The sequence below is a fragment of the Tenebrio molitor genome, chromosome X (genome assembly GCF_963966145.1).
Source record: "Tenebrio molitor chromosome X, icTenMoli1.1, whole genome shotgun sequence".
NCBI classification, from domain to species: domain Eukaryota; kingdom Metazoa; phylum Arthropoda; class Insecta; order Coleoptera; family Tenebrionidae; genus Tenebrio; species Tenebrio molitor.
The window spans coordinates 7,272,337-7,294,485 of NC_091055.1; the positions used below are offsets into that span (position 1 = coordinate 7,272,337).

The 22,149-nt window shown below is 33.2% G+C and overlaps 3 protein-coding genes across 4 annotated transcripts; all 3 read right to left on the minus strand.

The window, feature by feature from the left end:
* Positions 1–3,956: 3,956 nt before the first annotated feature.
* On the minus strand, positions 3,957–11,416 carry LOC138139903 (uncharacterized). Its single transcript, XM_069060487.1, has 5 exons — positions 11,282–11,416; positions 10,966–11,224; positions 7,612–7,848; positions 4,506–4,598; positions 3,957–4,438 (listed from the first exon to the last, which is right to left on the minus strand). Exons 2-5 carry the CDS (start codon positions 11,129–11,131, stop codon positions 4,125–4,127), a joined length of 810 nt encoding a protein of 269 aa, XP_068916588.1. The 5' UTR covers positions 11,132–11,224; positions 11,282–11,416; the 3' UTR covers positions 3,957–4,124.
* LOC138139904 (uncharacterized) lies at positions 11,360–15,906 on the minus strand. Its single transcript, XM_069060488.1, has 3 exons — positions 15,756–15,906; positions 15,405–15,683; positions 11,360–11,890 (listed from the first exon to the last, which is right to left on the minus strand). The coding sequence occupies exons 1-3, from the start codon at positions 15,820–15,822 to the stop codon at positions 11,445–11,447; spliced, it is 792 nt and encodes a 263-aa protein (XP_068916589.1). The 5' UTR covers positions 15,823–15,906; the 3' UTR covers positions 11,360–11,444.
* Positions 15,907–16,731: 825 nt separating this feature from the next.
* LOC138139902 (coiled-coil domain-containing protein 1-like) lies at positions 16,732–21,962 on the minus strand. 2 transcript variants are annotated; one of them, XM_069060486.1, is made up of 5 exons: positions 21,809–21,962; positions 21,003–21,091; positions 19,062–19,319; positions 17,616–18,287; positions 16,732–17,558 (listed from the first exon to the last, which is right to left on the minus strand). In XM_069060486.1, exons 2-5 carry the CDS (start codon positions 21,073–21,075, stop codon positions 16,864–16,866), a joined length of 1,698 nt encoding a protein of 565 aa, XP_068916587.1. In that variant the 5' UTR covers positions 21,076–21,091; positions 21,809–21,962; the 3' UTR covers positions 16,732–16,863. The 2 variants fall into 2 exon arrangements, with proteins under 2 accessions (XP_068916587.1, XP_068916586.1); XM_069060485.1 differs by having other exon boundaries at positions 16,732–18,287.
* Between the last annotated feature and the right edge of the window lie 187 nt (positions 21,963–22,149).

Below are 22,149 nucleotides of genomic sequence, written 5' to 3' on the forward strand. Positions count from 1 at the left end.
GTCTGAATAATGTCAATTAAAATCAACTCATCTATATTCAATTAAAAAAAGGTTTTTGCCCATTTGTAACAGTCATGTTAAACAAATTGGTCGATTGGAATCCTACACGCGTCTGAATAAACTTTAAGTAGAGATAGGTCGTCCTGTCTCAGACCAAGATTTTTCTTACATGACTGTCGGAGTTTTCCGAAGGGCCGGAATGATTTATTTGTGTATTTGATTTTCTAGATCAGCACATGCAACTTTTATGTTTAGTAACGTAGTCAGGTTTTAGGTTTGCCGGCATCAAAATTTTATTGGCCCTGTGAGTGTACTCCCAAATTCGACCGATTTAAAGTTGGAATGTCTCCTTCGTCAAAGCTCTTCTATTTAGCCGACTTTATAGAGATTTAGTGGTATTGTGAGATGGATCTGCATTCAGATTGCTGAGACGCGTACGTACTGCTCTCATAATGCATGCTTCGACGCCATTTCCACCACTCAAACGACTCTCTTTACTCATATTTTCGATGGCTTTTTCCATCATTATTCACGCAATTCTCTATACACCCACACAATCATCATTTTTTCACTAATTGTATATCCAAGAAATTTCACAAATTAATTGTCAAACAGATTTTAAAACACACTCAGCTATTAGAAGTGAAACGCACTTCGTGAATTGATTCGTTCTAATTTTAATGTTTTAAGCTAATTCCATAACTTTTCTTCACATTTCGAAATGTTGATTTATACGTTTGCATCCGAAAAATGTTTACAATTCCTAATTAATCAAGAACATCTTGGAGTTTGACAAACCACAATCTCAAAACGTCTGTAATTTTGAAAATCATCATTGAAAATTCTTTTATCTTTTATCATCGTAATTTCTTTGAATATTGCTACAAAACTGCAACTTGCAAAATGTACTATACGAAACAACAAAAGTAACCTCAAGGTTGAATATTGTTTCCACTACTATTCATCAAATCAATGCTGATTCAAAAGCAGCCTAACTTTTCTAATTTCTTTATGTGGCAAAAAATAAAACACAAAATTACTATTTTCAAAACCAAGTAGGAACAACCACTATTTTTACTACTTCTGCTACTTCATCTTTCAAAAAGAACTATAAATAGGTACTTTTAGAAAAATGTATATTTCTTACTCATTTTTATAATCTAAGTCTGAAACTTACTAACTGTCATCCTTTTTTTAATTTAGCGTTTTTTAATTTACTCTGGCTTTATGTAATTAATGTCTTTAAATCTTGTTAAAATTCTAGTATGTATGTGGAAAGAGTGCAATGAGTGATGTTTTAAATTGAGTGCACTCACCATCAAAGTAGCGGCAAACTGAAAGGCCCGAATACTTTCAAACTGAGTTATAGTTTTTGTTAATAAAATTATATCTGTATACCAACGGACTATTTTACGGACTACATAAAGTCAAATTTTATTTGCTTGAATCTCGGCATACAGTAATGAGGGTCAGGCTATAAACTTTCTTTTCAGAATTGAGTTTATGGCATGAAATGAATTAGTTATAAAGCTTAATAACACATCCCTACAAGCACTATTAGTGAGAATATTGTTCGTTTTACGATAACGTATGAGCTTTTGTATACACTTTGTTCCAAAAATTCAAAGCACAGTAATTACGTATGATCGGCAATTTAGTTTAATAAATTAAGGTTCGGCTTTTGACTTATTCTAAGCCTTAATAGGTAACGTAGGTATAGAATATTCGAGACCCTTCTGGTTTGCTTACCTAACCGCACTAACCACACCGTTCAGCATAAAGTGAATCACTAACAAAATCCCTTAAAACATAGGTGTTCATACATTGATAATTGATTGTGGGGAGGACTTGGTTTGGGTAATTTAGGACGTCGACGCTCTACTCTCCAGATACACATTTGATTTGGAGCTGTCAAGATCTGCCAACTTGTAATATAAATCCACATACATTTTATAGCAACAAAAAAGAAATGTTTTTACTCTCAAATCTAGCGACATACTTTTCGACAAACGATTTAATTTTAACAGATGACGTAAAAATAAATTACCCATTGGCTTAATACGTGGTGAGTGGGTTGAAATTAAGATATATTGAGAAGCTAATGCTTGACAATATGTTGCAAAGATTACCAAAAATATTTTAAAAGATTAAAATTCTGTATTAACCTACCCAACCACAGACCTGACCTCCGTTGAGAATGTGTGGGACCTGTTGGCGCAAGAGTTGCGGGTATTACTTCAAAGGTAAATATTTAATAAAATTTGAAGCAGGATGTCAGTTGAATAAAAAAGAAAATAAAAAAATATCACAATTACTGGCAAAGTCTTTACCGTTTGACGCCGTCGCCGTAAACGGCTTAAATAAAAAATCTCTCGTAAAATTGTTTGTTTAAACTGTATATCCGGGGGCAGAGAGTAATCTGCATTCATATTTCGGGCGCGGCGATACAGCGTGTGAGGCCTCAGATAACACATGTCTCAAGCGCGTCATCTTCGGTGGTGAATTGCGCGACTTTCTAGTGCACCTTGGGGAAGACACGGGGATTTATGTGTAGGAACGCCCGCCCAGTCTATTACTTCGTAGGATACCACAACTTTGCCAACTTGGGCCGTCTCTCGGCCCATTTCCGGAGCTTAGCTCCACGCGCAACTTTTGGCCGAAGCCTTGTTGTGCTTATCCGTGTTTCGCAATAGTTACTGCGGTATTGATAGTTAAGCACATATTGTACCACGTGACCAAAATTATTTGCCAAACTGACACCCACAAGCGTCGACCGACAAACAAACACGTCACGTAACCGTCACGGCATTAAAAAAATTAATTTTAAACTGTGCCTGGAGATACGGCTAAAATACAACGCTCCAATGTGGTCTTTAAAACGGGTTTGAAAATTGTGGCGATTTCAAACCGGTTTTGAAACTCGTGGCGGTTTGAAACTGGTTGCGAAATCCTTGACGATTTCAAACTTGAAGCTCGTGGCGACTTGAAACCGGTTTTGAATCGGTTTTTTTGAAGTACGGAGGGACAAGAGCTGCTCATTAAATTAGGCGCTTCATCCGAGTGAAAAGTTATCCGTTCCATGAGACAATATTGTTTGGCACAATAATAGATAGTGGAAACAGGAGACGGGTTACAACATACTGCGTAGGAATTTTAACTTGCAAAGACAAACATTTCCAACTAAGTTATCTCAATGTATTTGTTATTCTATTAATGACATTGCTCGCTTGTTTGTTTGGTAGCAATCGGAATAACTACGGCCAACATAATTTTGTATTTTGGACAAAAACAAATATGCCCTGACCTATAGTTTCGGCCCAATAAACCCGATTATCCGCTTTAATGTGTACACTTGTCCGTGAAAGCAATGTCAAACTGACGATGAAAACAATCAAATATGCAAGCATAGCTAGCCTTCGGCCTCCTTCACCCAGAGGGAATTACCTCGAGTTATATCCCTTTTCAACCGACTGATTTATTATTCTTTTTGTCAAACACTGTACAAACATCCCTATAAACTCAACTCAACACAATGCTAATAACGGGCTAAATCATGTTAATTGCCCAGTGAGTACATCGGCAAAAACCAGATGTAATCCTTATTTTTGCTCGACAGTTTTAGTTCAAATTGAGCACCCAGTCAAACAAAATCTCTCATTTTATGAAAATTTCAGGCACTGTATTTATTCTCTATTCGTATGAATATGTATTTAAATCATCATTTGGATATTATTCACCGTAGCATTTGGTCCTGTGGAACAATTATAAAAAAAAATTCGTACTTACCGAACGATGGGAAAGAAATATTAAAAAATATTGATTAATCTGTCACTATCAGACGACATTTATGAAATACAAGCGGTGTCAAATTACAAACTTAACTCACGCACTCGACGGCTTACAGTGCTTACATTCTATATTTTTCTGGTTGGTAGGAATCTCTAATGAATAAACGATTCAACTTGTGATTATTTTATTCCAATAATAAATCAACAATCAAATGATTCTATTCTACTCACACAACAACTTTAAACTAAGTCAATAAATAATGTAACAACAGTGGCTTGAGATATAGATCGCCCACCCTCTTTTATGGTCCTGGAGATGAAACAAAAAATATAATTCTAAGCTTTTGGTTTGCTGTATTTAATTTCGGTGACTTCGTCGTAAACATCAGAATCCACCTGACTCTCGGTCGTAGAAGATGGGAGTATGGACATGTCTCCAGGTTTGACAACGGCGAGTCCGTCGTTCCCCATTCTCATGCAATCAAAATGCAAAACGAGAACAGTGGCTTTTTGCACGCGAGTTTCAAAATCGAAACACATGTGTAAATTCTGGCCGGGGGTGTAGATGTCGAACAATTTCGCACAACCTTCTATTGATATCGGGAAGTAGGGAAAAGGCACCGGTATGCAAAGAGGTGGAGGATTCTTCGCTACAAACATCGTTATTTTATTCAACATGTTTCGATGTTCTAAATTAAATAAAATAGAGAGAGTTACCTGAAACAGAGTTGGAATACACCGAATTACCATCCATAAGCATGTTCATATTGATGGCAAACTCGTACGGATCGTAGGTGAAGTTCATGCAACCTAAAAGAGATTACTTTTGAACCAGTAAACACTAGAGTTAACATGTTTCTCGTCTTGTTGTTTGATTTTGTTTATTTGAAGCGATGTTTAATAAAACTGAACTTTAATAAATCCAGCGTGAATTTACCGAAACTAACATATCAACGCTTTTCTCGTTAAAACGAACAAATAAAATGAAATGAAGTCCGGCTTCATTAGATAGTTTTAGTCGACCGCATATTTCAGTGGAATTTTACTTGCCAGACATTTTTTCCCCGAATGAGAAGATTTAATATTCTTTAATATTCTTCAAGGTTCCACATTTCAACAACCATCTATAATGTGATAATTCATTTAAAAATGCTGCATTTCACTTTCAAACTGCAAAAATCAAAACATTAATTTTGAATATACATATTTACTAAAAACACCTCCAATCTGAATTGAAATTTTAAATTTACTTGTAAATTTTATTTTTATTAGAAATTAAAATAAAATAAACCAAAAATGTTATTCTTATTAGAAATTAGAATAAATATGGTTTCATTAATTTCTTTAAAAAAAATTAAACCTTAATTTAATCTGAAAAAAAATCTATTTCATGCGGAAATGGCCAAAATTACAAAATCAAATCAATTTTACGGTTTCACTGATTGTTCCTTAAGATGCTCAATTTTTTTTTGTGGTTTAATTCCCCAATTTCTAAATTTTTCTTTAGGAAATAGAAATACTTTTAGGAACTGTTAAATTTATTTTAAAAATGTATTTTTTCTTCAAGCGTTCGAAAATCGCGCCTTTGTGTATCTATCTCTATAGAAAAGCTTGATGTGGCTTTTTTTTATAACCGGACTTGAAATACTTCAAATCCTACGAGTCAAATTAATTACTAATAATATTGCAACAAGAGAACTGGGAATTACTGGTGCCTTAAAATTTGAAAATTGTCATTTTACTGTAACTGCAGCAAAAGAAAATAAATGAGTTCATGTCCGATTTTTTTCTTATCCGCTTGGAAATAAAATATATATTATTCAGAGTAGAAAGTCTTTTTCTGCTTCGCCCAGTTGTCGACCTCGACTTCGTCTCGGTCTTCAATCTCTGGGCTTAACACAAAAAGACTCACTTCTACTCTTAATGATATGATCTACTATTATTTCTACTATAGGCCCACTTTATACACGACATCTACTTCGGAGTTTTTTCATACGCCATAGGGATTACAGATATACAGTGTCCCAAAAAAAAAAGATAAGGCCATAGCTCCCTTATTTATCGGACGATTTTAATTATCTATACACCAAATTAAATCGTTGTTAATAGACTACAAAACGGCTTAATAAATTCACGTATAGCTCCAAGGGCTTCAAGACTAAACTGTCAAAATATTTTTTTTCAAATGGGATTACATACTTTTTTTTTAGTAATTCTGATAGGGATTTTAATTCTGAAAACAAGTATCACAAGTATAACTTCACATAAAAAAAAAATAACACTAACTTTTGAAACAAATGACGAGCACCAAGCGAAAAGCTATCAAAATGCATTGCGTTACAATGTAATAACCAAATTAAGGTAGCTGGAAAAACAAATGACAAATAATGACATGTGGGATTGCGCAGATATGCCGCCAATGTTTAGCGCAAAATGGAACATAGACGATAGTAGCGTTTTTTTACATTTTTTTTGTGAATTTTTGGTATTTAAGTGTATACTTGTGATACATTGTTGTTTTTAGAATAAAAATCTCTATCAGAATTACTAAAAAAAAATATGTAATCTCATTTGAAAAAAAATATTTTGACAGTTTACCCTTGAGGCCCATGGGGCTATACTTGAATTTATTAGGCCATTTCGTAGCCTATTAACAACATTTAATTTGGTGTACAGATAATTAAAATCGTCAGATAAATACGGAGTTATGGACTCGTCTTCTTTTTTGGGGACACCCTGTATAATAACAAAATCAAATAATGAAAGCAATAAAGTAATGAAATCACAAGGCAACGCGGTCATCCATTGAAACACTGACTGTGTCCGACATTGCTTAACTTCACTGATTTAATAGTGGTAGTGTTTTCGTTTATTGTTATTTTTATTATTATTAAATCTAATTTTTTTGTTCCCCGAAAATGTTATTTTTATGTTTAAAAATATTTTTAGAAACCGTCAAATTAATTTTGAAAATTCAATTTTACAAAATCGTAATTTAATCATCGAATTTGAATTTTACATTTGACATATGAATATTACATTTGCAAAGCTAACGTGGATATTTGTTTTTTGACTTAAAAAAACGTAAAACATAGTTAACTGTGCACTTTCCTAAATTTTGATATAAATGTCATATTCGTTTAGTTCAATGAAATTGTGAAAAAACAAAGAGTTTTTGGGAAAATGTTTATTGGCTGCATAAACGCGCAACGGCAGAGGCATTTTTATTACATCCGTCTTAAATCAAGATCAGGTCTGTTTTCTAATCGTTAATCGTTGTATTTTAATTTTTTCGTAAATGTCAGTTGTGACAAATAAAATTATTGGAAGCAAAGCCATCATGAATTCCTAATTTCATTTTAAAACAATACGATATTTAAATAGGGTTGCATTTTCAATTCTGCCGAGCTCGTGAAATACCCTATATAAAAATTTTATTTTACTTCTAATAAATATTAGTTTTTAACGTAGAATATACAATTATCTACAAATCTATACCCACTGTCTGTAAATTCACCTAAAATGTTAAAACAAACAACATACTTATACCAGTTGCTTTGTAATAAATTAATTCAATCTCTTATTGATCGCCTTGGGTTATTGAACTATCTTCAGTTTCTTAGTGGTAAGTTCTAAAGTTTCTCGTAACTTTGGTCGAATTTCTAATTAATTTAGTCTATATTATACATAAGTTTTAATTTTTTGTTATGATTTATTATTATTATTAATTGATTCGCAAACTGAAAACTTAACCGAACTGTAAATGTAGCTTTCCATAAAACTGTAAGAAATTTGTCAATCATCATAAGCTGTGTCTAATTACCTTCTCGATTGAAATTTAATTGATCCAATTTTAAGCCGAGGCAGCAGCCACATGTTAGCTCCTGACAAGTGCATCCATTACTCCTGAAACCAATTCTACGGAGAACGCCCCTCGACTTCGTAGATGATTGGTCATTCTCACTTGACGTATTCGTCAAGCTGTTCTCAATAGACGTCATTCGAAAAGGAATGTGAGTTTTGGGATCGTAATACACCATCATCGATTCTACATTGCTCTCTGCAACATAACGTATTAATGTGCCAACATTGACGCTTTCTCCCTAAAATCAATCCCTCTTTTATTACGTCAATGTCAATACTATTTACAAATACGTCTACAGATGTACACCTGTAGCAACACAGACTGTACTGTTTTTCCCGCTTCCTAATAAAAAAACAAAAATCATTTGAAATCTTATCGCGTTCGCTCTTTTGCAATAATTTGTAATTTTCCGTGGAAATTGGACAGTGTCTGCAATACTTTTAAGTTTTTCTGGTAATTTACGCTTGATTAAAGAACTTCAGACATTTTTTTACGTAACCGTGCGACTTCCCGTTGCGTGGCAAATTCATTTTTGCAGAAATTGCTTAGAGCAAATGTTACATCAAAACTCAGCTAAAAATAATATCGCCCTTTCAAATTTAAAATTTCACATTCGGATGTAGTTTCTGATAGTGAACTACGTTTCTTTATGCTATTATTCGGCGTTCCAGAAAATCAGAGTAGCTACTTTGTTTTTTGCTCTTGAAACAAAATCATTTAAATGCCACTTTCCTATCTACGGTTGGGACTGCTCCAAAATAAATATTGCACGTAATGGTGTTTCAGGAATATGCACAAACTTTTAGCAAAATAAGATTTTCTGTGATACAGATGATAGAAATTTATTTCATCCATACAAACGAAGTTGCCGTAAGTGATACAAACGGGCACCTCTAAACAGAACACGTTTACAAGCGGGAGTGAATTTCTAAAAACTTTCTTGATCTGCAAATAAACCGAGAGTCGCTCTCGTGTTTGTTCAAATGAAAACACCACTAGGGGTGCTAAAAATGTAAAGAAAACTCATTGTTTTTGCACCGTTTTCTTATCACCCTTTTTTATTTTTTACTACATAAGGAAAAAGGAAAAGTTAGACAAGTTTCACACGTACTCAGATAACATTACTCACTACGTGCACTTCTTGCCAGGCAAGACGAGAATATGTTTACATTCGACTACTTCAGATTAAATGCAAAAATGTTAAATATCATTTTTGTAGAATTATATTTTTAAATGCATTTGGCTTTTTCTATTTTCTTATATTGATATTTTTAACGTTACAAACTTGAAATTTTAGAATGTGAGTCAGCCCGAGGGACACGTAATCTAATACAGAGTGATCAACAAGAAAACAAATCAAGAGCGCTACCTCTTCTTTTGTTTTATTGAAACGTCTGTCTTGTGTCTTAGCTTAATCGTACATATATGTATGCTTGCTATACACAATCGTTTTATTGGTTGCCTACCTCTCGAAATATGTATTATTAATTGATTAATTATAAATAACTAAACTCATTTTACCACTTATTCTGAAATAATTGTTGCTTACAATTACAGGAAACGTCCATAAACTTTGCCGAAATCGAAAACTTTTTTTCAACGTTTGCATCAACACCATTGCTGTCGTTTCTTTGACATTTTACCGAAAAATCTGCTTACCAGTGATTGATTAGTTTTCTTTTTAATTACTTTGTATATTTGTGATGTCAATTTCTGGTATTACATTGGACCAATTTCATTTTGCTAATCGCTATAAATATTGTTATTTTTTAATTTCAAAATCAAATTTGCAACTTTAAGGACACCAGAAATAAATGCGTCCGAAATTTTAGCGTGGCACCCGGTGTAAAATATTAATACAAGATTCATATTTTATTTTTTTGTTAAAGTCGTGTCTTAATAGATTTTGATGGTTGTCACTAAACGAAAAATACCAAAACAGGAAAGTCAACCACAATTCTCTACTTCCTAATAAAAATAATGTTACATATTGCTCTTGGTGTCAAATGATTCACTGATCTTTCAAAACTGAAAAATAAAATAAAGATACAATTGTTTATATGATCAAAAACAGAAAAAATAATCAGCTATGATACTAAATTGATGTGAGCCGGCATAAAGGGGAATATATTATTGTATAGTTGTCACGTATTACTCAAGTACCAACCACCCATATGTCAAAATTTTAAATGACACCCTTCAATTTTAACAAATCATTGTGAAAGAGGACATAATTTTTAGTACGTCTGTGTAAAAAGATTGATCCACAACGGAAAGTTTTTTGAGATAAACGACTTCGATTTTTAAAAAATTGATTGAAGATACAATTTTACCCTAGTTTCACATCAGAAAATTTTCAATAGGTTCAAAATGACTGAGAATCGGCTATACTAATGTTTAAATGATAAAGAACTTTGAATATTTAATTTGATTAAAATTAAGACATTTATTACTTAATTCTTTGGAAATTTTGATAAAAATCTTGTTGACTTTTTAAGTTATTTTTTATTGTTAATCACATACTTAAACACTGTTCTGTCCTACTTAGACTCTGAGTACTTTATTCATTTGTTTTCATTGCTAACGAGGCCAAATTTAATGATAATGAAGCATAATGATTCTACGGAGGGAAACATATAAACCCCACAAGAATTATAAAACAGGACAGGAAAAAATGCACAAGTTAATGTTACCCTTGAATACATACAGAGTGTTTTTTAAATGCTAGTACAAAAAACAGGGTCATGTGGAGATTCTAAAGAGTTCAGAAAACTTTTTTTGTAATCTAAAACGGTAGGGATAAACTAACCCTGTCCATGCACATTCTACGCCACACACACAACAATAGTAAACAATAAGTTAAACCACAGCAACCCGACAATGCTATGACCAAAAATACAACATTATTATTGTTGCTTGACAACCCCAATTGCGTTTTTAACCTTTAATTCAGCACCGTACTGACAATTTTAACCAAAATTTAATTTATTTTTATTTCGAAAACGAAAAGACTTTTATTAGATATTTTTTGTATGTATGAGTTCTATTCATCCTCACCTTTTTTGTACTAGCATTTAAAAAACACCTGTATATGTATTGAATTTAATTTAAAGAATAAAATTTAGAATTATGTAATTAAATTCAATTTTTTATTTTGTACAGAAATTGTCGTAATTAAATCGAACCTGAGTAGAAACTTGAAAGTGGAGAGAGTAGATTAATAATAACTAATTGGAGTAACGGGATTTAATGGATAAAAGCAATTTTGTGCAATGAATGATGAATGTCTTAGTAATAATTAAAATGTCCTACCTTGAATGTAGAGTCCGCCGATGACGAGCCATAATACACTAACGATACAGGTATAAATAGCCTGTTTCATATTAAAAATTAATTTGTCCACAATAGTTGTGCGAGATCGATAGGTACGGTATGTATTAGCATTAACGGTAGTTTCCGAACGAAATGTCAACTGCATAAGACGTCTTTCAACAGTGTCGATATCATACTACAAAGAGCTTCGCACATGGAGAATTTAGGATATAAATCGCATTTCCCAGGTACCCAACTACTATAAATACACACGTACGTGTAGAAAGCATTTATCGTGGTTCACATATCAAACTACCATTTAATGTAATTAAGAGCTGGAAAACTATCCGCCTGAATGGACTTCAGGTTTAATTTCGAACACAAACCACGTCACAACTGTGTCAACTGGGTTTATTGCAATAACATACAGCCAAATCTAAGTAAACAAAATATTCAACCGAACCGGTTGGAGAAGACAGTCAAACTTCTCTTTTGCCATAGGCGACGACGACGTCGCCGTTGTTAAGTTTTTTTATTTTAATTAGCTTCTTGTCGACCTTCCGGAGATCCGCACGTCTCAGGCTTTCATCAATAACCAGTCTGGAGGAGAGTCTCGTGGAGTTTCGCCAATTTGGGGGCACGTTTCTGGCGCTGTCGTCGTAATCTTCGTCGGTTTGATCGACGACATCCACGGGGTTGGCAGGGAGGCCGCCCCCTTCCTCCGGACGCACCACCGCCACACCGGAAGCTCCCATGCGGATGCAGTCAAATGACCACTCGACCAAAGTTAAATCCTCCCAGTTTGCTTCCATATCAATACACAAGTGTACATTACGACTTGCGAAATATATGTTGGAGAACTCTACGCAAAGGCGGATGAACTGAAAACGAGGAAGACGGAAGCACATCGGTGCAGGGTTTTTACCTGAAATTTGGACACTCATCACAAAAACAAATTATAACCGACAAATCGATCGCAAGATGCGGTTCTCTATTTTGGAATTAGCTCCAAAATACATTATTCAAAGCGACCTGCTCGAATGCAAATTTTATCTGAATTTACTTAAGTCTGCAAGGACTTGACACGAAAGCGGCTTAATTTGTTGGACAGTAGCATCGAACAACAAATATTTCATGAATAAAATCGATACAAAAAAAATTGAACATTTCCAAGTTTAAATTTCACAGTTGTACAATTTAATATCTTGGTCTGTCATTGATTACATTTACATTGCTTTTTGGTTCATTTTTAGAAAACTGTACTACCGAAAGTGGCACCTGAGGAGAATAAAAATATAATTAAATCTAGTCGATTTAACCCCTATTGTCTATATTAAGTCAGTTTCCATAAAAATTACGAAGTAGGTATGCTTAAGGAAAAATGTTTCAACCCTACCAAAATTTAATTAAACTGTCACTTCAATATTTTCAACCAAATAAGATTTTAATCGAAATTTAAATATTAAGGCAAGTCAAATATTTTGAAACTTAAAGTTGCGCCTCCCAGGGAGAATCCTTTTTTTCACATTTTTCCGAACAGACAAATCGATGATTGGGAAAAATCCTTTTTAAGTGTTTTTAAAGTTCTTATGAACTGATGTAAATCGGCTTTAATATTCACAAGTTTCTCACGTCTGGGAGATGAGATACTGTATCTTAAGTGTGTGTAAAGTTTTAAGCACAAAATGAATAAAAGTATTATCTAAAGTACTTAGAAATTTTAAAACTTTCGCGACTTTTTAATCTTCGACGATAAATAATAAAAAACTTTAATTATTGCTCACGCTATTCTGTTTTTTCCACAAATTTAACACTCTCAAATTTAATTATCCCGTAATGAGACACTTAGGTAATCAATTATTTGAACACGTGCTTACAATAATCAATTAAAATCACGTCCGGCAGCCTTAAAAACGATCGTTGTTACATGAAAGATTTAAAAGATTTGTCGAGTCCTGTGGTGGCGTGACACTCCTCTAATTTCGGAGCCTTAAAACTTATTAACAAAATGTCACCAGGTTCTAGTTTTTCCTGCTACATTTGACAAACATTCAATGACAAAAGATGAAACTGGAATTGATTCTGTGTTAAGTTTTATCAGTAATTCTTGGCCTATCTCGATTAATAAAACAAGAACTGTGTGAGGCATGCTTCGAATGAGATGATCTGTGTCTCACATATGTTCAATAGGGGATAATTCGAGAGAAAATGTAGGCCAATTAAGAACCTCCACATCATTGACTTCCGGGAACTTTTTACTTCCTTCGATTCGTCTTTGTTTTCACTTGAGTCTTACAAAGCTTGGTTCAAGAGGTTATAGTTTGAAAAGATATATTGGAAAAGATTAACTCTAGTTTTCCTTAAACAATTATCTCAGAGGTAAATGACCGACAATGACGCACTCTTAACAAATTAACGTTATTCCGTTAATTTGAGACAAACAACAAGGTATAAATCATTTTGGTTTTAATGAAATTGATTTTTGTAAATAAATGTTTCTCTTATTCTCGTTTTTCGGTATATCTGGAATTTCGCTTTAGGATAAAAATTAAAAAATAATTTGAAACACTTGAAAATATGACTCTTAAACAAGCCACTTAAAAATTTATAAAGAGACAACACTCTCACGAATGCGGTACAGTACCATTTTAATTTTCTTATTTTTGTTGCAAGCTTTTATGAACAAAACATTTTTCCCGACAAAAATGTATTGTTTTGGTTAAAGTGTATTAAAAAGTCTGTCTGTATATGGACAGTATTTACATAAGCAATTTTATGAAAATCCGACGCTTAAAGCCTCTAAACCTGCGTATATCTGAATACTTCTGAAGTAAAATGTTATTAAAGGTACGGCTGTAATGAAATTATATCACCGTAATTAAAGCTATCTAACAGGGTAGAAATCCAATATCGCTCTCAGAAGATTTTTAAAAATTTGCTTGTCAATCAACCGTGACACGTCAATTCCACAGAGAATGTTTCGTGTTAATCTGCTAAATTATGCTTTGAGAAAGTGTGTAAAAATCAATTTTTGTGTCATTTTAAACGCCACAAACGATTCGTTCATTAACATTTTTATTTCCGTGATTTAGTTCAAGACTTGCATGTGTTTGTTCAGACCTACTGACCTACCGCACTAATTTTCATAGATTAATAATTTCCTTGATGAAATCTTAAAATATAACACGAATGTTCTTGATAAATTATAGTTTCATTTAAATGCGAAATCTTGTAAGTGACTGTTTACTGACTTTATAAATTAATTTAAACTACTTCGTTTAATTTCGTAAAGTGTTCGAAAAATCTAACTGCTGGATTAATAGGAAATAACTCTTATTCACCTTATAAAACTTACTATCAAGATAGTCGTTAATGAACTCCATTTAAACTTTGGCCGCTTTTATTGAAAAATCACAATTCGGGACTAACCTGTGTTTATTTTTCATCAGAAATAAATCGTAAGTAAATGTTGTTATTGCAACATTTATAAATCAGTTGCCAAGATTTTATTCAATTAACTGTCGACAGCGATTGATAATGTATCGATAATGGCCTGAAAATATGCTTGTGGGTCAATTGCACTAAGTTAATTAGATGCACGGAATTGTGGACCACTGACCGACTTAAACTATTTGATACAGTGTCAACGTAAAGTTTGGAACAAAATTCATAATAACGTTATGTGACGTTTTTGAGAAAATTCCTCGCATATGTCGATTTTATTTCGAAAAATACCGTCCTGTGACGTGCAATTGGTTTGAATAATTCATTGGTTTTTACGCAATGACGTCATCACCAATGTTGTAAAATGACAACCCCCACTTTTCTCTTTGCTACTACCTAAACATTCTAAACGATGAATCAAAAAATTTGGTACCTTACACAACAATTTCTTTGAGAAAATGATACATTTTACTTCAAAAATTTTATTTCATTTTTAATGTTTTTTTTTCTATGGGGTTATTTAAAATCGAGAGTTCATTTTAATACACCAAACAATTTAGAAGATTTTAGAGAACTGGCGCTGAAACGGAACAAATCAGCCCTGACATTATTGAGCGCAGTGTACAAAGTGTTTACACTGGTGTCGGTGCCAAATGGGTGGCGGGGTGCAATTTCAACATTTACTTTAAATTTTATTGTTAACCTTAAATGTTTGTTTTTGTTAGAGGTCAATTACATTTTACATTAAAAATTAAATAAAATTTTTGAAATAAAATTTGTCATTTTCTCTTTTTTTTTCATTCATCGTTTAGGTAGTAGAAAGGTCTAAGAAAGAAAAGAAAAAAGTAGGGGTTGTCAATTAAAAAAATTGGTGATGACGTCATTGCGCAAAAACCAATGACAAATTGCACTTCACAAGATGGCATTTTTCGAAGGAAAATCGACCTATTCCAAACTTTATGTTCACACTGTACATTGTATAAAAGCAGAATTACCGGAAACAGTTCGCTTGTAAAGCACACGTCCATTCATAGACATCGCAGCTGTGATAGCAAAGTCATCGGGTTCATATGATACATTTAAACAAGCTTTTTGATTAAATTGGTCTAATAAGACTCCTGAGCAACAGCCACATTGTCCTTCCAAACACGAACAAGGTAATCGAAATGCTGGTAATAGTGAACTACTTGTAGTTGTCGTCACTTGATTACTACCCAAAACACCATTCGCTGCGTTTGTGTTATTCTTCAAAGCTGACGGTTTTTTATTTATGCCTACAAGTGTTAGAATTAATTAAAAGCATTTTCTCTAACTGCATACAGCAGCGAATTAATGAAATTATTCACCTTTTGCTGCTGTTGATAATTTTGTATGCGCCAACACTGTTAAACACAAAAGAACAAACGACTTCATTTTCGAAGTTTATGCGGTAAACTGCTCGTTAATATACCGTTTAGTCAATAGTTTGTGGGATACTGAGTCAACCAGCATATACATATGTACCACTTTCTAGATTCATATTGATGTCTCTTGTTAATGTTTTTACTTGGGAGCTTAGCAAAAAATTATCGTTGGAAAAATTCTATTACCTCATAAAACTCTAACCCTAGAGAAAACAAACATTTTTATTAAAATGAAACCAAAAAACTTATTTTATATTCAGCAGTAGAAATCATATTTAACATAAGTACGGAATTGTCTATCTATGACATGATTCTACAATCAAAATCAAATTATTCTAATTTTAACAAGAATTTATTGACCGGTTTGTTAAGTATTTGGAACGAGAGGCAACTTACTGGAAAAAGTCAAACCGTTGTAAGTAATTGCTTGTAGCAAATTATTTTAAGATGTCAACAAATTGTTTTCAATTTTCGTCATTTAATGCAGTTATGTTGCTAATTTGCCAATAAATACACACATGAATATACACGGTGTTTTTCAAAAAGTCCACAACATCATAAAAGATGCATTTATTATGTGACTTAAAGACAAACAAATTTCATTCAAATAAAACTCATCATCTTTGATGTAGCAATTTCGAACTATTTTCAAAATCCTCAAAAATTATTTTATTTAAAAAAATTATCAAGTATATATTTTTATACAACAAATTAATAAATATTAATTTTGTTTGGAATTGTTTTTTTTTTTCGTTTTAAATTGTTAAAGGTAGTTATTGTTATATCATATCAAAAGTCAAATGTTTACTTTAAAATAATTGCCAATTAAAAATGTTTAGGTATTTCTTTAAAAAAATGTAGATATAATTTTTTTTATCTTCATAAGGTGCAATTAAAACAACACGATAAAAACACGACATATTAGGTAAAAGTTTATTTTTAATTTGTATTACAAATTTGAGCATATTATGTTGTAATTACATATGTACAATGTGGAATAAATATCAATAAATAAATAAATACTGAAATTGAAATCAGAGAGCCCTTAAAATTACCAGTGTAGCCTAGCTAACCACATGTCGCGACTTTGTCTTCCTTTAGTTCTTTTAATATTTTGCTTACGAGCGCTTCTGCTTTCCTCATCGTCATCCTCATCATCGTCATCATCATCTTCTTCGTAATCATCTTTGTCGTCTTCCTCCTCATCGTCATCGTCATCATCATCATCCTCTTCATCATCATCAACAGAACTTGCTTTGTGGGTTGACGCTTCATCAGAATCGTCTTCGGCGAAAGTATCAACGACGCCATCAACAATATCGTCTAAAACATCTTTAGACTGTTGTTTATTTGCGGCAGGTTTTGTGATGTCTTTGTCATTCGAGTGGGGCTTAGTAGTTGATTCGGCACTATCCACTTCATCTTCTAAAACATCTTCGACTACTTCCGAGATGGGATCTTCGTCGTCGTCCTCTTCGGAGTCATCATTTTTGTCTTTTTTGTTAGTTGTTTTAGTTGTGTTGTCTAGAGGAACGGTAGTAGTGCTGACGAATGAGGTTGTCGTTTCTAACTTCTGATTAATGGATTCTTCGGTAATATCTTTCAATACAGTCTCTTGAGACATCACCGGCTGTTCAGTTAAGCCATTTGTAGACACATCCGGCGTTTGTTGAGTAGTTTGCGTGGCGGCTGGAGATGGTGTGTCTGCAACCCGGACGGGAGCGACTTCGATGGGCTTTACCTCTCCTAAGGGACTCTGCAACATGGCAGCAATTGATTCGTGAGGCGGCAAAGGGACATTACCTCCAGAGGTCTGCATCTCTAGCGGATTAGTTGTAACTTCATTCATCATCGAAACTTGCGTTACTTGCAATTTAGCAGGACTCGCAGTCGAAACCTTCACCGGTGAGCTTTTCACAGGAACTCTGCTAGCAACCGGCTTCGACCTAACAGGTTTACGGCTGATTTTTGTAGGAGCAACCGCAGGTTTACGAGTGACTCTCCTCACCGGAGCTTTGGTCGTTTGCACGGGCTTCTTTTTCTTGTTACCACCGGAAGAACCACCTTGGAAGTACTCGCCGATGAAGTCGTCGTCGAAGACGCTGAAAGTGCCGTAATCCACCGAATCGATCTCGTTGTCGTCATCGTCGTCGTCGTCATCATCGTCGTCGAAATCGTAATCATCGTCATCGTCATCGTCGTCATCATCATCATCATCATCGTCGTCGTCGTCATCGTTATCGTTGTCCTCGTCTTCTACTACAGGAAGTGGTTGTGACGGCTCAACGCGAAGTCCGTTGGGGCCAAACCGGAAGCACGATACGCGAAGGGCCGCTTCCACGTCATTTAGGGCTCGAAGTTCAAGACCTAGACAGGCGTTAAAGTCTTCACCCTTGCGACCTATGTTGTAGACCCGACCGCAGAACTTTGAAACTCCCCCAGGTAAGGGCATGCATACGGGGCGAGGCTTTTTACCTAAAAGAACACGAATTTAACAATCTTGTACTCTATAAATCACAAAAGAAATTTTAACACGGTAATATTAAATATGATTGATAGAAAATTACCACGGATGATGGAGTTATCGAGTATTAATTTTAATTAACTCGTCCTAATTATCCTATTTTAATTACTAAAACAGACAACGAACAATATGCAACTTTATGCAATATTCCAGTAACAATTAATGTAACATAATTATTTAATATGTACAACATTATGTTTATTTTTAATGTCGTATTTATTTTGTTGAAATTAATGATTTCGTAAAGAAGATTGGGACTAAAAATAGATTTCATAAAAAATGTAAATAAACCTTGCAACGAAAAAAACTCAAAGGAACATATCGACGTGATTCATCACGAAAATATACTTTAATGCAAATAATGATGTTTTGAATATGATTTTCAGATATTATTGTGATCTCGCACAAATAAAACATCGAATATACTTTAAAGTGCTTTAAGTCGTGAAAGGCAAAAATAAAGTCGCAGATTAGCTCATACTGGCAAGTATTAGTGGTGACAAGCGTGACCTACTTGTCTCACATGTTAAACTTTTTTGATAGATAATTATCTTGAATGTCTGTTATCACAGATATTTTGGTGATGTAATTTGAAGAGTTACTTTTAGATTCATTTTATATTTAAACATGTATCAGCCGACTCTTTGAAGGAATAAAACTTGGAAATAATGACGTTGACTTCAAAAAACAAGTTAACTCAAAGGAGCGAATACGAAACTACTCACTTGAAATAGTAGTGTTTGTAAGTACCCTTTCACCGAAACTCATCGAAATTGCAAGACGATCTCCTTTTAGGTACTGAAGAGAGGCACATCCAGGTCCTTGTAAGGAAACCACAGGTATATTAAATTCCCTACAGCAATTGCAGATTTTCGCCGAACAGCTACAGTATTTATTTGCGCTGGAATCCTGCTGTCTCTTATGAGTAATTTTTCCATGCTTTCGTGTTACAGCTCTTTTAGTATTGTGCAAGCCCCTAGAATCTGCGAACAAATTATTTTAATCAGGTCGCTGGTTCGGAACATTTGGGTTAAAAAAATTTATTGTTTCAGGAGAAGCGTTCGTGTGTTTGTACGATTTTTATCAAATGTTTTGTTACGTTAGGTAATAGAGGACAACGGAAACAACTTTCACACGTGACCATCATTATTTTACAATTATTCGACCACCTGTGATAATCTGGAATTTTCACTGTTTTCATTATTTCAATTTACCGCACGCAAATTGAATTTTTTATCGAACGTTTGGGCTTTTAATTAATTAGCTTTGTCAAATTTGGGCTCGACACGCCATTAAATATGAAAATTTAACGAAGCACGTCTTCTTGAAATGCCCACAGTGCAAGTTTCTTCGATTAAGCGTCATAATGTATTCATTAAACCGCCTTCTACAGGCCAGATATATTTTTCGATTAAAAAATTTTAACTACACTTTTTACAAAAAGTCAAATCAATTTGCCAACATATTTTAAAAAATAATTTTGGAACTTGAGATTAAAACACTAAATTAATTTTAAATCACTTTCTAAGCGACAAAACACAAAAAAACTTTCTATTATTTCTACACCGAAATAACTATATGTACTAACATCAAATATTTTCAATTCTGTGATTAAATTCTAAGATGAATTGTTTGAGAAGAGTTTAATTCATTTGAATTCAAATATAATTTAAGATAAAATATTTTGTCTACTTTTAATTTTAATTTCAATTTAATTATGATGAATTTGCTTTAATTATCTTTTCATACTTCTATTCTTCAAAAAATTTCAAACAAGAATATTGCAATCTACAAAAAATATCATATAAAATAGTACTTTATATTTGTATTAAAATTAAATAATAATTTTGTTGGAACAATAATTTCGAAATACTAAAAAAAATTAAATTTTCAGACTGCATTTGATTCATTCGTTTCTAATTTTCATTATCGTGTCCATTAAGCTCTTTTGCTAATATAGAGGTCTCACCTGTTCGAATTTACTTTATAAAATAAAATAGAACAAATCACTTTCCTCTCACCCCGTTTATTTGTGGAGCAGTTTACAGCTTCTATTTTAAATTTAAAATAATCGTACAATAATAAAGCTAAAAGCTTTTCGAATTTCAAAAATAAAATTTTCATTTAACAATTATTCTGGATATTGTAGTGCAGCATTCAGTGAAAACATTTCACAGGTTTTGTTCAAAAACTAATTAATATTTACTTTAAAGTCTCTAAAGAACTAAACCTGTTCCATTGTACTGTATCGTATTGTATTATATTAGTACATATAAATTAAAATTAAAACTGAAAATGCACTGAGTAAACACTTCCTGAAACAAGAAAATCAAAATGTATTGTTAATGCAACTGTTAATTAATTATCTGGAACGTAATTTGATAAAATGATGTAAGCGGTAGTATTGTCTTCGTGTATGTAAAAATGTATAATTGAAATTAAATAAATTTTGAAATATTTTATTGGGCAATAAAATGTTTTTTTTTAACATGGTAAACCCCTTTAACTACAGAATAACTAGGTAGAATCGTGTTTAATTTGGGGTGCGCTTGTATTGCTATCTGACCGTTGAGTATGGCAATGTTTTACTTTTGTGTTAAATTGTTTGTACCTTGTATTATTTATTAGAGTCGAGTTCTAAGTAAACAGAATAATAGTGAAGTTACCTATAGCGGCTGAAGCGGCGAACGCTATGAGAATAAAAATCAGCAACAACTCAAAGATGAAAGACAATTTCATCTTGTTCCGGAGCAATCTGCAAACAAAGATTGTTTAGTTATATTATGCAGAGGAAGCATTTAAACGCGTGAATACTTCTACCATCTGTCAGTATAAATCAAAAAGAAATCACGCAAACTTAGTTGCCCCAATTTATGCAATCTATTGTGAACGCTATTTATTTCAAGCACATACTTTTTTAATTACTACACTAAATCAAGATGTCAGAAGCATTTATTGTTGAATTAGATTAGCGGAGCAGGAATTTTCATTCGTCGGTTTGTATGGCTTTACACGATTAATTAATTTTTCCAAGCAAAATACGGTAGTCATACGGTACTCTGCGCAATATGGATCGTTGTCTTCTTTAACAATTCGCGGCCGGAAACTCGCCAAGACTCTTTTACGACACTGAATTCGAATTTTTAACGACACAACCTAATTCATTTTGTCGCAACCGCTCTATAAACAATTCATTTCAGATGCGGCTCGAATCCGTAATTTAAAAAATTATCACTGACAACGTTGACAGCGCACGTGTTAATTTGAAAAAAATTGTTTTATGCGGAAATAGGGTTATCGTGCAAATTAGATAAATTCTCTGGGGGTTTTGAATCATTTAGGACATGGTTGAGATATAAAGGTCTTAATAATATGTCCATTTATACCTCCCTGTGTTAATTAAGTGTAATATGTGCTTTACCTCTCTCATTACAGTACGATGTTAATTAATTTATTAAACAAAAGCACTCACCTAATTAATTACAGGGTAGTCAACAATTGCTTCACAAATACTGATGCACACTTCTTGACCGTCGACGTCTGTATAAAATATTTTTCACGGCTCTTCCGAAGAAATGGAGGGGTCCATATGTCGGTCATCAGAGTTGGGTCAGTACGTTCATCCGGTACCATCGTGGAAAGCATTTTACCATTCGGTTTCAATTTGACAATTACATTTCATTTTTATTCAGCATTAGAAGACATTCTAGTAATTTTATTAAAAAATATTGCCCCACATTTTCACCCATTATCAAGGTCGCATCCTTTTGACTCTACGTAAATATTTCTAAGAAAATTCAGTACAAATAAATA

Excerpts from the sequence above, each read along its gene's own strand:
- LOC138139903 (XM_069060487.1), bottom strand. The coding sequence starts at position 11,131 with ATGCAGTTGACATTTCGTTCGGAAACTACCGTTAATGCTAATACATAC. Across the intron at positions 7,849-10,965 it reads CGGCGGACTCTACATTCAAG|AGAGCAATGTAGAATCGATG; the intron begins GTAGGACATTTT and ends GTTATGTTGCAG. Across the intron at positions 4,439-4,505 it reads GTATTCCAACTCTGTTTCAG|CGAAGAATCCTCCACCTCTT; the intron begins GTAACTCTCTCT and ends CGATGTTTGTAG.
- LOC138139904 (XM_069060488.1), bottom strand. The coding sequence starts at position 15,822 with ATGAAGTCGTTTGTTCTTTTGTGTTTAACAGTGTTGGCGCATACAAAA. Across the intron at positions 15,684-15,755 it reads ATTATCAACAGCAGCAAAAG|GCATAAATAAAAAACCGTCA; the intron begins GTGAATAATTTC and ends TAACACTTGTAG. Across the intron at positions 11,891-15,404 it reads TTACAAGCGAACTGTTTCCG|GTAAAAACCCTGCACCGATG; the intron begins GTAATTCTGCTT and ends TCCAAATTTCAG.
- LOC138139902 (XM_069060485.1), bottom strand. The coding sequence starts at position 21,075 with ATGAAATTGTCTTTCATCTTTGAGTTGTTGCTGATTTTTATTCTCATA. Across the intron at positions 19,320-21,002 it reads CGCCGCTTCAGCCGCTATAG|ATTCTAGGGGCTTGCACAAT; the intron begins GTAACTTCACTA and ends ATTTGTTCGCAG. Across the intron at positions 18,288-19,061 it reads TACAAACACTACTATTTCAA|GTAAAAAGCCTCGCCCCGTA; the intron begins GTGAGTAGTTTC and ends GTGTTCTTTTAG.